This window comes from Oncorhynchus nerka, linkage group LG8 (genome assembly GCF_034236695.1).
Source record: "Oncorhynchus nerka isolate Pitt River linkage group LG8, Oner_Uvic_2.0, whole genome shotgun sequence".
Taxonomy (NCBI): domain Eukaryota; kingdom Metazoa; phylum Chordata; class Actinopteri; order Salmoniformes; family Salmonidae; genus Oncorhynchus; species Oncorhynchus nerka.
Genome location: NC_088403.1, coordinates 18,633,336 through 18,647,027, shown reverse-complemented (window position 1 = coordinate 18,647,027; position 13,692 = coordinate 18,633,336). Strand labels below are relative to the sequence as shown.

General features: G+C 45.4%; 1 protein-coding gene across 3 annotated transcripts in view; it reads right to left on the bottom strand.

Moving 5' to 3' along the window:
* Nucleotides 1-5,431: 5,431 nt before the first annotated feature.
* Nucleotides 5,432-13,692, bottom strand: part of sema3aa (sema domain, immunoglobulin domain (Ig), short basic domain, secreted, (semaphorin) 3Aa) — an 87,250-nt gene continuing 78,989 nt past the window's right edge. For all 3 annotated transcript variants that reach the window (XM_065021496.1, XM_065021497.1, XM_065021498.1), the window contains 5 exons: nucleotides 13,418-13,509; nucleotides 12,986-13,185; nucleotides 9,391-9,458; nucleotides 9,069-9,214; nucleotides 5,432-8,789 (listed from right to left, as the gene is read on the bottom strand). In XM_065021496.1, the coding sequence (XP_064877568.1) occupies nucleotides 7,962-8,789; nucleotides 9,069-9,214; nucleotides 9,391-9,458; nucleotides 12,986-13,185; nucleotides 13,418-13,509 (1,334 nt within the window). In that variant the 3' untranslated portion in view covers nucleotides 5,432-7,961. The remainder of the gene's footprint in view (nucleotides 8,790-9,068; nucleotides 9,215-9,390; nucleotides 9,459-12,985; nucleotides 13,186-13,417; nucleotides 13,510-13,692) is intronic.

Here is a 13,692-nt window from a genome sequence, read left to right as displayed (position 1 = left end):
CTGGGTGTTTCTGCAACCCTTCAAGAGTCAAGCGTTGCCATGGCATCTGTGAACCCCTGCCGCCTGAGGGGTCGTAACTATGGGGTGAGTGAGGGTTGGAAATCCCACAACAAACAATCAAGGTGCTCTGTGTGTGTGTGGCTGAATGTCCTGTGTGTACTGAAGAGCAGCCTCGAGGTATCAATGTTTTACACTGTGCTTAACATTAGCCTTATGCTAAGTTGTGGTCAACTGGGGTATAAAGAGAGAATAGGGTTCAGCTTGGTACAGCTGTTGAGAGGAAGAGATGAGGAAGAGATGGTTAGAGAAAGCATGGGAGGGAGAGGGAATGAAATAAATAGAAAGACAGGGAGTAAATAAGAGAGAGATATTTAAGGAGTAGGTCTGTGTGAGCGCTGTCTTGTCACGGACCTGAATCTCCTCTCCCTGCTGACAGAGTTGATTTTCCCAGAATCCCTGGAGCCCACTCCTGGGCTGCGGAACGAGTGTGAGTCAGAGCTTCTGAAGAGCCCAATCTGGGAGTCGTGAGGAGACTGGGAGACACACACACATAGAGGACGAACACACACATAAGAGAATATCACAGATGTCACATACACACATATATACAATTATAAAAATAAAAAAATTGGGGGGGGGATCTCTCAACTTATTGTTAAAAGTTAGAATAGTAGAATACACCAGATGCCATTTCTAAATGTGTCGTGCATCTGCAGTGTTTCTCTTGTTATGTCACTCCATTAGCCATGTCTGCTAGCCTGGTAAATAGTCTAGCCAGCTATCTAAACTTGTAGTAATCATGACCTGACCTCCAGGGGGACCCATTGATTGTGTTAGTCATTCTAACTCAGCTCTTATATTAACACGACATAAGTCATTACAAAATGTATAGAATTGCAGAAAACTTGCCTTAAAACTGCTACATTTTCTCTGCGCTCCATGGCAGTGTTTTCTCTACGCCCCATGGCAGTGTTTTCTCTATGCCCCATGGCAGTGTTTTCTCTACGCCCCATGGCAGTGTTTTCTCTACACCCCATGGCAGTGTTTTCTCTACGCCCCATGGCAGTGTTTTCTCTACGGCCCATGGCAGTGTTTTCTCTACGCCCCATGGCAGTGTTTTCTCTACGCCCCATGTCAGTGTTTTCTCTACACCCCATGGCAGTGTTTTCTCTACGCCCCATGGCAGTGTTTTCTCTACGCCCCATGGCAGTGTTTTCTCTCTACGCCCCATGGCAGTGTTTTCTCTACGCCCCCATGGCAGTGTTTCTCTACGCCCCATGGCAGTGTTTTCTCTATGGCCCATGGCAGTGTTTTCTCTACGCCCCATGGCAGTGTTTTCTCTATGCCCCATGTCAGTGTTTTCTCTACACCCCATGGCAGTGTTTTCTCTACGCCCCATGGCAGTGTTTTCTCTACGCCCCATGGCAGTGTTTTCTCTACGCCCCATGGCAGTGTTTTCTCTACGCCCCATGGCAGTGTTTTCTCTACGCCCCATGGCAGTGTTTTCTCTATGGCCCATGGCAGTGTTTTCTCTACGCCCCATGGCAGTGTTTTCTCTACGGCCCATGGCAGTGTTTTCTCTACGGCCCATGGCAGTGTTTTCTCTACTCCCCATGGCAGTGTTTTCTCTACTCCCCATGGCAGTGTTTTCTCTATGGCCCATGGCAGTGTTTTCTCTACTCCCCATGGCAGTGTTTTCTCTACTCCCCATGGCAGTGTTTTCTCTACTCCCCATGGCAGTGTTTTCTCTACTCCCCATGGCAGTGTTTTCTCTACTCCCCATGGCAGTGTTTTCTCTACTCCCCATGGCAGTGTTTTCTCTACTCCCCATGGCAGTGTTTTCTCTACGGCCCATGGCAGTATTTTCTCTACGCCCCATGGCAGTGTTTTCTCTACGGCCCATGGCAGTGTTTTCTCTACTCCCCATGGCAGTGTTTTCTCTACGGCCCATGGCAGTATTTTCTCTATGCCCCATGGCAGTGTTTTCTCTACGCCCCATGGCAGTGTTTTCTCTATGGCCCATGGCAGTGTTTTCTCTACACCCCATGGCAGTGTTTTCTCTACGCCCCATGGCAGTGTTTTCTCTACTCCCCATGGCAGTGTTTTCTCTACAGCCCATGGCAGTGTTTTCTCTACAGCCCATGGCAGTGTTTTCTCTATGCCCCATGTCAGTGTTTTCTCTACAGCCCATGGCAGTGTTTTCTCTATGGCCCATGGCAGTGTTTTCTCTATGGCCCATGGCAGTGTTTTCTCTACGGCCCATGGCAGTGTTTTCTCTACAGCCCATGGCAGTGTGTTCTCTACACCCCAGCAGGAGACCACATACCTTCTATAGCCCTTATATCCATTGTCCCATTCTGTCTCTTATAAAGAAGTGATGTTGAACTTCCATAGGTCATTTTTACAGTACGGGGCTCTGTGTGCCATCTAGTGGCAATCCCATGACAACAACGGTGACTTGCATCTCAATACAGTCTACAATAGGCCAACCTACACACGACCACAAAGAAACAAACCAGTGGGTTAGCAAACATATGGTGTCTTCCTATTCATTCATCTGACTAAGACCCAGTACAAACATATTCTTCCAGATAAGAGCTATGAGTGGAACCTCGAGCAGTGGAGGCTGCTGAAGGGGGGAACGGCTCATAATAACGTCTGGAACGAAGCGAATGGAATGACATCAAACACATGGCAACCGTGTGTTTGATGTATTTGATACCATTCCACTTATTCCGCTCTAGCCATTACCACAAGCCCGTCCTCCCCAATTAAAATGCCATCAACCTCCTGTCATCAAGAGAGCTTATTTTCCATGGTAAAACCAGGCATATTTCAATCCATCTCTAAATCCGAGATAGCTTGTTGTGAGACACATCGGTGTTGCATTCCTACCTACCAGCTGTTTAGCCTTGTCTATGCTGCAATACAGACCTGTCATTGACACAACAGAACAGAATTCCTCAGTTCAAAGCTACATGAATATGCATAGATGTAGCTCAATTATGCTTGTTGTAATGGCCGCGTTCCATGTTGATGTTTTTGCAGTCGTGCTGCACGTTTCCGAGGATTGCTGAGTCATTAACAGGTTGTATGTATCAAGCGTCTCAGTGTTGCTGACATAGGATCAGATTTTGTGTTTTAGATTAAAATTAATATGATTATATAGACAGGGGAGACCTGACTCTAGATCAAAACTCATACTCTGAGACACTTGATACATACAACCCCTGATGATTAGCCCGCGACACAACTGCAAAAAGGTTAAGTGAACCGCCTGGGCCACTTAACCTGGATCAGCACCGATGTTTCAAGCAGTGAGCAAGTGTGTGCCTCTGCTTTGAGGAATCTAGGGGTGTATCTCAGTCATCTAAAATGGGTTCATCTCCTTGTCTCCTTTCCACCATTGGCATCCACCATACTGCTTTAAATTTTCAGATGAGTACAGATGAAGAAGAGGCGAGGGCAGGAAGCTACTCCAGACTATTGAGATGCACCCAAAGAGAGCAGTCACTGCAATGTCAATGACATAATAAACCCTGTGTTTAAACAGCCTTTTTAAAGGGGTACAAATATACTGTAGTGTGTTGTTTTCTCATTGGTAAGTCACCTATCACACCATTCCAAAGGTGTGTGTTTGTACGTGCACACACACACACTCACCTCAGCAGGTTGGTGGCACCTTAATTGGGGAGGATGAGCTCGTGGTAAATGGCCGGAGCGGAATGAGTGGAATGATATCAAACACATGGTTTCTATGTGGTTGATGCCATTGCAGGAGCGTCGTTCCAGACATTATTATGAGCTGTCCTCCCCTCAGCAGCCTCCACTGTCACACACACACACACATACAGCCCTTGTGTTCTCGGGGCAGTACCCATGGTAACGAACCCTGTGAATTCACAACACGTTTGGGACTCTTGGGGCCTGGGAACATAGATTGTGCTACTCTCATCAGTTAAGCTGAGGCTTCCACATGCACACTCTCTCTGTGTGACTGGATGGCTGCAGCGTCTCTGTGTGTGTGTGTGTGTGTGTGTGTGTGTGAGTGTGTGTGTGTGTCAGTCAGAGGGTTCAGGGAGTTTGTGCCCACGCAGAGAGTGGTAGTGAACCTTTTAAGGTACCTGCAGGGATTCCGTGGTAGAGCACCATTTTAGGTAACACGCTGTGCCACTGTAGGCTCAATTAGAGTGGAGATGACGACCTCACGAAGGCCTGTTAACCATCTGTCTCTACACACCAGTGGAATCTTCAAAACTACAGACATAGAGTGACACACAGTGCAAGACGTTGTGGCTGATGAACATAAACAGCTGATCGTCATTGCATTCCAGTCACATAATTGATATACAGGGAACTTAGACTACTAACTAAAGTGTCCGAACAGGGGTGTCAAACTCATTCCATTGAGTTTAGTGCCTGTTTTTTTTTGTTAAGACCTAGACAACCAGGTGGGAGGAGTTCCTTACTGATTAGTGACCTTAATTCATCAGTCAAGTCCAAGGGAGGAGTTAAAACCCGCTGACACTCAGCCCTCTGTGGAATGAGTTGGACACGTGAACTACAATGACAGCTAAAATGTTATCCCCTGAAAAGCTAGGTAGAAATGGTCCATCGGAACAGAGAATAGTGACCTCTTGTGGCTAATCCAAAACATGAACCTCCAGTTTAATTATTCATGGCAAGGGGGTGTTTTCATCGACAAGGAAGGCTGCCTCTTACTTATACAGCATAACATATCAATGACCTTTTTTTGACACATAATTTCTGCCTTTAGTCAATGAAATCTCTCTATGGGAGCCGTGGTCAACCCACTGAAGGATGTGGACAGAGCTTGTGATTCTACTTCAGTATTTACTGTACTCAGCATTGAGAGCCCACTATGGTTGCGTTTAGACAGGCAGCCCAATTCTGATCTATTGCCACTAATTGGTCTTTTAATCAATCAGATTGGCTCTTTAGCCAATAGATCAGAATTAGGCTGCCTGTGTAAACACAGCCATTGTGATTCAGCACGTACCTTGGAACTGAGTCACATCTTCCTCCACGGTCTGGGTTCAGATGTCCTCTAGTGAAGGAGTAGGCTTCACTGTCTTTTGGAAAGTATTTTTAAAACGTTTTTAAAGAAGATATAATACTGTGTAATTCACCATAATGTAAAAATATGTTTTTCATCAGCTCAACCTTTTATCTGTGTGTTTGAGTGTGCAAACTGACTGCTCCCAGTCCCACCTGTGACTAAATGGGATAAAATGGCACCATTTGAAATGACTGTACAACACAAACAAAATACATCTTGTCAACTCAGATTCACATGCATCAGACTGTACCATATATTTACATTTACATTTAAGTCATTTAGCAGACGCTCTTATCCAGAGCGACTTACATATATAACTGGACAGAAGTTACAAAAGAACAACAACAAGGCTAGGTTTTACAGGAAATGTTTAATTAGACAACTGAACGCATGCCAGGAAGAACCATGTTACAGCAGAGGTATCTGTTCTCTCCTCGTCCACCCTACACACCGTGAGAGACCGGAAACATACCACAAACCACCAGGAAACCTTGCTATCTGCTGTCCATTATTGCAGTGACACATCAGTCTTGTTGTATACTGAGGGGGAAACACATTGTTGTATGAAAAGTTGAAGGTCTTAATACAAGTTTTGGGGTTGGAGTAACATCACTGGGGTGTGTTCATTAGCAGACACCATAGCAAAACGTTTAGCTACAGAAAACGATTTGCGACAAAAATGTGTGTTTGTTATTGGACAAGTTCAGGTTAGTCCCTCCCCGTTTAGGCCTGTTTGCTTCTGTTTGGTTCCTAGTGAATACACCCCTGGTACATGTTGGCATCTTTGTTTTGGCAAACAGGAAGAATATTCACATCTCTCTTGCACATGTTGCCCACAGGACTTTTACCTCTCACAGGAAACATCTAGAGACAATAGAAAAGATGCACTTAAGTAGCATTCACATGCAGCTTTAACTCAGCGTCCTCAGACTAGGTTTAGATTTGAACCTTTTCCTTACTAATTCTTACATAGGAATTCACAGCTAATGTTTATCAGGTTTTGGGTAGTATTATCTTACATAAAATGAGTATTTGGGATGAACGAATAGGTGGATGGGATTCCAAACTCCAACGAAAACACCTCCTGGGTAGAAAAATGAGCCATTTAGGAAACGACCAGAAGAGACAGAAACGTAGAAGAGGGTTTGAGAAACTTGTGCTTATCATCCTGAAGGCTCTCAGTCTGGATACTGTAAAACACACAACAACCCCATGCTCCCACCTTCATCCCGTGGTTCACTTCCGAAACACGCCCCCCTGGAAAAAAAGGGAGTCCTTGACAGAGGAAGTCCGTCCTCATTGGTCCCTTTGTGTTTCTCAACGTGCCACAGTTTTTTTCTTGATTATTGATGAGCCAAAATACCAGAATATCAAAAATAAATGCAACCCTTTCACAAAACAATGAGAAATAAATAATCAGTGGTGTTCTGGTTGTATATATTTACATACATAAAGAGTCGTTTTGTTGTTGTATGTATATGTACAGAATCAATAGGCAGTCTGTTTTCCAGACTGAGCACGAACATATGACTGGAATTATAAATTCACACGCAACTCCAGGAGAAAGCAAAGAAAGAAAAATAACTTAAAGGGGCAGGTCACAAAATTCTACTACATAATTGTTTATCCCTACAGGGATGCAGTGGTTTGTAGGGAGAGAGAGAAGTAAATATCAAATAAAAACAGAAAATAGATTTTTCTTTCATAGGACTCCTTTAACATAAAAAAACCTTACATAGCGAGTAACTGGCGAGAAATAGCTTATTCAAATCATGAACATTGATTGACTACGACATGCACAATGCTTTTCAAGCCTTGGGAGGAAGATAAGCTTGATTTTGCTGCACAGATCACAGGCTAATGTGGATTTTGTCGTTTTATATTGAATAATTCTGTTATTGAACTATAAACAATATGCAGGGCACCGTTGTGGATTGTTAATCAGCTAACTGTGCCCCATTTAATCTGTTTGACCTATAAGACAGTCAAGATCTATGTACAAGCCCAAAGTGCTCATTCATGAGAGTCATTGTGAGTCGAATCAGTTGAATAAAGTTGAGCTGACAAACTGTATTGTGGGAAATGCAGTTCACTCTCTGAAAATGACTGTGCTTCTTTTGATGTATTTCGGTTCTAGTTTGCAATCGACTGGACAAATGATTCTTTATCCTTATAGTTCTTCCATTCTCTATATAGTGGACATCCTCTTCCTTCTGCGCATGTCAACAAGGCCAGTAGCTGCAGTAACGGACGTCCCTACTGAACTTAAATGTCTTAACCCCTTCTGAAATGTCTTCTGAAATGTCCTGTAGGGGCCATTGTCCAAACTTATCCAGAGGTCTGAATATGTATCATCCTCACTGAAAATGAATGTTTTTTAACCCCATCCCAGTCCTATACGGAAGTAGCATCTGTACAGAAGGGCTATGTGTCCGCCAGATAATTCGGTTCCACTTGCAACACGGACCTGGACTACACAGTTCCTCAAATTGTACCCCCTGGGCCACTATATCCACATGGTTAGCATGTACAGTACGCATACGATTCCAGTTTAGCCTCAGTCTTCAATGTCCTGTTAGTCGCCAGTCTTCTCCAAGTCTTCACAGGGTATTTGCAGTGTGTGTGTGTGTGTGTGTGTGTGTGTGTGTGTGTGTGTGTGTGTGTGTGTGTGTGTGTGTGTGTGTGTGTGTGTGTGCTTTATGTGTATGTTTTAGAGCATTCCATTTGGACGGTATATTTCTGTCTACATATTATGTGTGAATGAGCATATGACCATGAGTATTGCATTATGTGGGATCCTACATTATATCTTTATGGGATAGAAAGTCTATATTTTAATGTACAATATGTTTGTAAGTGTGTGTGTTGCTGTGTGTGTGTCTCAGACACTCCGCGGGGGTCTCTGTTGCTCATGGGTTCTCCTGTTTCGCCCCTTCTTATTCTCCTGCATCCGCCTCCACTTGGCCGTGTGCTGGGGTCCACCTCTGGCCCCACCACCAGGCACCTGGGTTCCCCCCAGGGCGCCTTGGCCCTTCTGGGGGCTCTGGGTGTTGGGTGTGGCCTGAGAGTTCTGGGCATTCTGGTTGTTGTTTTTAGGGGCCTGTGCCTGGGTTAGTGTACCCGCATGGTGTTGCACCTTCTGGGGGTTCATGCTCCGGGGGCTCCCTTCTTTGTTCTGCTGCTGCTGCACCGTAGGATGCCCGCTCTGCTGCTTCTGGGCATTGGGTGCCCCTGCGCCAAGAGGACTACTTTTAGGCTTTAGGCCTGAGCTTGGAGCTCCGCCGTCAGGCCTAGCCAGACTTTGGTCATTGGTGGTGATGGTGGGGGTTTTCAGACGCCGCTGCTTGCGCTCCTTCCGCCACACACGCTCGCAGAACTCCTCCACGCTGTTCAGGTCAGGGTGGTCGAGGAGGGAGAGGAAATCCCTGTACCACAGCTTGTGTTTTGTCGAGTGCCCTGCACCAGCAGGCCCACCTGCACCACCAGACCCACTACCTGCGCCACCAGACCCTCCAGCTCCACCCTGAGGCCCACCAGGCAGCAGCTCACCCAGCCTCTGTGTGGGGATGACCTGGAGGGAGAGGCGGAGGAGGGGCTGGATGAAGCCGTGCTCCACAGCGTGGCAGGTGTAGACGCCTGAGTCGGCCTGGGTGAGGATGCGGATGAGCAGGCCCTGCTCCGTGCGGATCATCCTGTCCTCCGACTTGATCTGGAGAGAGAGATGGAGAGGGAAATGAGGGGGAGGGGAGGAAAGGGAGGGGGGAATAGAAAGGGTGGGGTGGATTCAATATCCACTCAATATGGTTACATTTGAGTGCATGGTAATTGATTATTAACAAACTGAAGCAATTTCTGGTAATCATTTGTGAAGGTTTAGTGTGATTGCAAAGTTATTGAAAATGATTGGGACGTTATTGAGAATGATGGTGAATAGGACACATCTTACACACACACTCTGCATGTTCCTGCAGAGTGTGTGTGTACCCACCTCATGTTTGCGGTCCTCGTTAGGTCTTTGGAGCTGCCAGTAGATGAGGGCTCTCTGGGACTTGGGACTACACTCCAGGAACATGCTGCTGTTCTCCACTCCGTACACACTCCTGTCCTCCACATGACCCAGCCCGTCCACGTCATCTACACAGACACAAGGATAGGGTTACCAGAGAAACACCACAGTGGGGTTTTGTGTGTGTGTGTGTGTGTGTGTGTGTGTGTGTGTGTGTGTGTGTGTGTGTGTGTGTGTGTGTGTGTGTGTGTGTGTGTGTGTGTGAGAGATGAAAGCGTAAAATAAAAATCTAAAGCGTTTGTACCATGATGCTGCAGGTCGGAGCACTGGGAGAGGGGATCTCCATTCCTGATGTCCTGGCGTCTCGTTCTCCTATGAAACAACCAAAGAAACATACACATGTTAGATTGTGTTCCCAGTGAGTTAATAAACGTCCCTCACTCACAACATATCAACCTGTAGGTGTCGGTCAGGCCCCTCACTGCTCTGTTTCCTCAGACTTATTTCTCTTCTCCCCAGTTCCATCGGGAAGGAGCCAGTGATTGAGGGCTCTATGTACTGTGACGTTTCTACCACTAGAGGGCGATCTTAACCAGTGGCACAGCTGACACATTTGTGCAGTACAACTGAAGAACAGAGCAGAACTGTTTATTTCACCATCAGTCCTCTGTTAAGTCTGATGCTATTGAGTGGGTGGATAAATAAAAAGAGAGAAAATCACAGGCACATTTAAAAACATGTCAACCTTTTGCTTCTATTAAAGTAATGATTCATTGTGATTCATCGTTCAGGGACATGTCATTACTAAACATGAAACACAGATAACCTGGGCCTTGAAAATCCTGAGTATGTCCTCCACGACTTGAAAGACCCTTTAATCGATACAGTGTGTGTGTGTGTGTGTGTGTGTGTGTGTGTGTGTGTGTGTGTGTGTGTGTGTGTGTGTGTGTGTGTGTGTGTGTGTGTATGTTTTAGAGCATTCCATTGGGACGGTATTTTTCTGTCTACATATTATGTGTGAATGAGCATATGACCATGAGTATTGCATTATGTGGGATCCTACAACATGCTTCCCTGTGCTCCCTATGTGTTCCCTGGTTCATTACCACTAAGATCATAGGCTCTTACGTGTCGTAAAAATCTGAAGGGAGAGAGGGGAGCACAGCCAAAGGTGGAGGTCTCTAGGTCTCGTGTCAGGGTTTCTATAACCATACAGGACATATATATATATATATATACACACACACACACACATATAAACAACATGTACACACACCCATTTACACACACACACACACATAAATAAATACACTTACACATGCATACATCCCCTCTGACGCACACACCCTGCTCCTACCCAACACCCAGACACACACACTCCACCACTCTTCCTACATTTCCTCCCAAGCATTCCTGCCTTTGGCTGTCTGAACACGTGCAGGGCAGTCCGAGTGCCTGCTGAGCCGAGCCCGGGCGTCTGGTTCTCATTTAGCTGGAGAATCAAATATTTGTACTGGAGTGCCCCAGCAGCCCTGACCAAGGGTGTACCACCACCCCTGTACCGCCCTCCTTCTGAGGCTGCTATTCAATTCTCTCATACTTCCCTAGTGTAGATGTTGATCTTAGGTCAGTTTTGTGTTTTTGGACCTGATGGTTAGGGTTAGGTTTGAGGGAGGGTACGCTGATCCTAGATCTGTATTTAATAGAGAGTTGTGCTGGACGGAGGTGGAGGGCTGGTAGTGGTCAGGCTAATCCTGCTGGATGGAGGAGAAGGTCATTTATGGGTGTGTTTGTTCATAGCTCTCGGCTGGTGGGGTGAAGAAGTCAGACGGCTCCTGTTGGCCTATTATTTGGTGTGTGTGTGGCTATGTGGGTGTTTTATAACTCTTGGCTATAGGGTGAAGTGGTTCTAACACTGCTACTGGCCAGGACTGTGTGTGTGCAGGGAAGCATGATTTACCACCCCTGAGCTGTGGAATGCACAACAATCACACAAATTGAATGTGTGTACCAGTGTATTTGTGTACATGTACAAAGGCAAGAAAAGTAGGTGAACCCTTTGGAATTACCCGGATCTCTGCATAAATTGGTCATCAAATTTGATCTGATCTTTATCTAAGTCACAACAATAGACAAACACAGTGTGCTTAAACTAATAACACACAAATTGTTGTATTTTTCTTGACTATATTGAAAACATCATTTAAACATTCACAGTCTAGGTTGTAAAAAGTATGTGAACCCCCTAGGCTAATGACTTCTCCAAAAGCTCATTGGAGTCAGGAGCTAACCTGGAGTCCAATCAATGAGACCAGATTGGAGATGTTGGTTAGAGCTGTCCTGCCATATAAAAAACACACACAACATTTGAGTTTGCTATTCACAAGAAGCATCACCTGATGTGAACCATGCCTCAAACAAAAGAGGACCTAAGATTAAGAATTGTTGACTTGCATAAAGCTGGAAAGGGTATTTCTCTAAAAGCCTTAATGTTCATCAGTCCACAGTAAGACACATTGTCTATAAATGGAGAAAGTTCAGCACTGTTGCTACTCTCCCTTGGAATGGCCCTCCTGCAAAGATGACTGCAAGAGCACAGCGCAGAATGCTCAATGAGGTTAAGAAGGATCCTAGAGTGTCAGCTAAAGACTTATAGAAATCTCTGGAACATGTTAACATCTCTTTTGACGAGTGTACAATACATAAAACACTAAACAAGAATGATGATCATGGGAGGACACCACGGATGAAGCCACTGCTCTCCAAAAAAATAATTTCTGCACGTCTGAAGTTTGCAAAATTGAACCTGGATGTTCCGCAGCGCAACTGACAAAATATTGCTCTGGACAGAGGAAACTACAGTTGAGTTGTTTGGAAGGAACGCACAACACTCTGTGTGGAGAAAAAAAGGCACAGCACACCAACATCAAAACCTCATCCCAACTGTAAAGTATGGTGGAGGGAGCATCATGGTTTGGGGCTGCTTTGCTGCCTCAGGGCCTGGACAGCTTGCTATCATCAATGGAAGAAATGAATTCCCAAGTTTATCAAGACACTTTGCAGGAGAATGTTAGGCTATCTGTCTGCCAATTGAAGTTCAACAGAAGTTGGGTGACGCAACAGGACAACGGCCCAAAACACAGAAGTAAATCAACAACAGAATGGCCTCAACAGAAGAAAATACACCTTCTGGAGTGGCCCAGTCAGAGTCCTGACCTCAACCCGATTGAGATGCTGTGGTATGACCTTGAGAGCGGTTCCCACCAGACATCCCAAGAATATTGCTGAACTGAAACAGTTCTGTAAAGAGGAATGGTCCAAAATGTCTCGAGTTGTGCAGGTCTGATCCGCAACTGAGTTTGGTTGAGGTTGTTGCTGCCAAAGGAGGGCCAGAGTTCACATATTTTTTCACCTTGCACTGTGAATGTTTACACCATGTGTTCAATAAAGACATGAAAACATATAATTGTTTGTGTGTTATTAGTTAAAACAGACTGTGTTTGTCATTTGTTGTGACCTAGATGAAGATCAGATCAAATTGTATGACCAATTCATGCAGACATCCAGGTATTTCCAAAGGGTTCACATACTTTTTCTTGCCACTGTATGTGATATGTGGGCATGTGCACACATGTCCCTAAATGCTTGTGTGTGGATTCTGTGTATATATGTGTATGCATAGGAACTTTTCTGTCTGTTTGTCTTTCTGTGTGTGTGTGTGTGTGTGTGTGTGTGTGTGTGTGTGTGTGTGTGTGTGTGTGTGTGTGTGTGTGTGTGTATTCATACTTTATGTTTACAAACCAGCATCCTACTACTTCAGACCCTCATTCTGCTTTTCTGCATTCATACTTGCCTGTGTGTGCATCTACGAGAATGTCTGTGTGTGTGTGTGTTCTTACCGCTTGGCGGTAGGGAAGTAACGGGAGCACTCTGTTCCATCCCAGGCACAGTAGGGGTCACGGGCCAGACAGCACTCAGCGCAAGCCTTCCCGTACACCTCACAGCGGTGCAAAGGCATCTGGGAAACACCTAGTGCCGAGCCCAGGTACAGCTGTTGCTGTTTGGTGGAAAGCTCCATTGCTGTGATGGGGGTGGGCTCCTGCAGAAAGACACAGTTAGAGAAGATATAACACTCTGATTCATTTAGACACCCCCCCTCATAACTCCCTATGGATTTCCCCACTCCTCCCTTTAATTTCAGAGCTAGACATTGATCATGTACCCTTCACTTCCCAACAAAATGACTGGTGTTCTATTACACTCCCTTGAATATTTTCCATGTAAATGCAATCAATTATAACCATAACCAGTTTCCCAGTGTGTGACCGTACCCTGAACACGGTCATCTCCTCCAGGACCACCTCTTCCAGGTCATGCCAGCTCTCTCTTGGGATGGTAACCACCTTCAGGACCGTGCCCAGGTCTACAACAGGAAACATACATCAGTATTCAGTTATATATCTGACTCTAACCACCTTCAGGACCGTGCCCAGGTCTACAACAGGAAACATACATCAGTATTCAGTTATCTCTCTGACTCTAACCACCTTCAGGACCGTGCCCAGGTCTACAACAGGAAACATACATCAGTATTCAGTTATATATC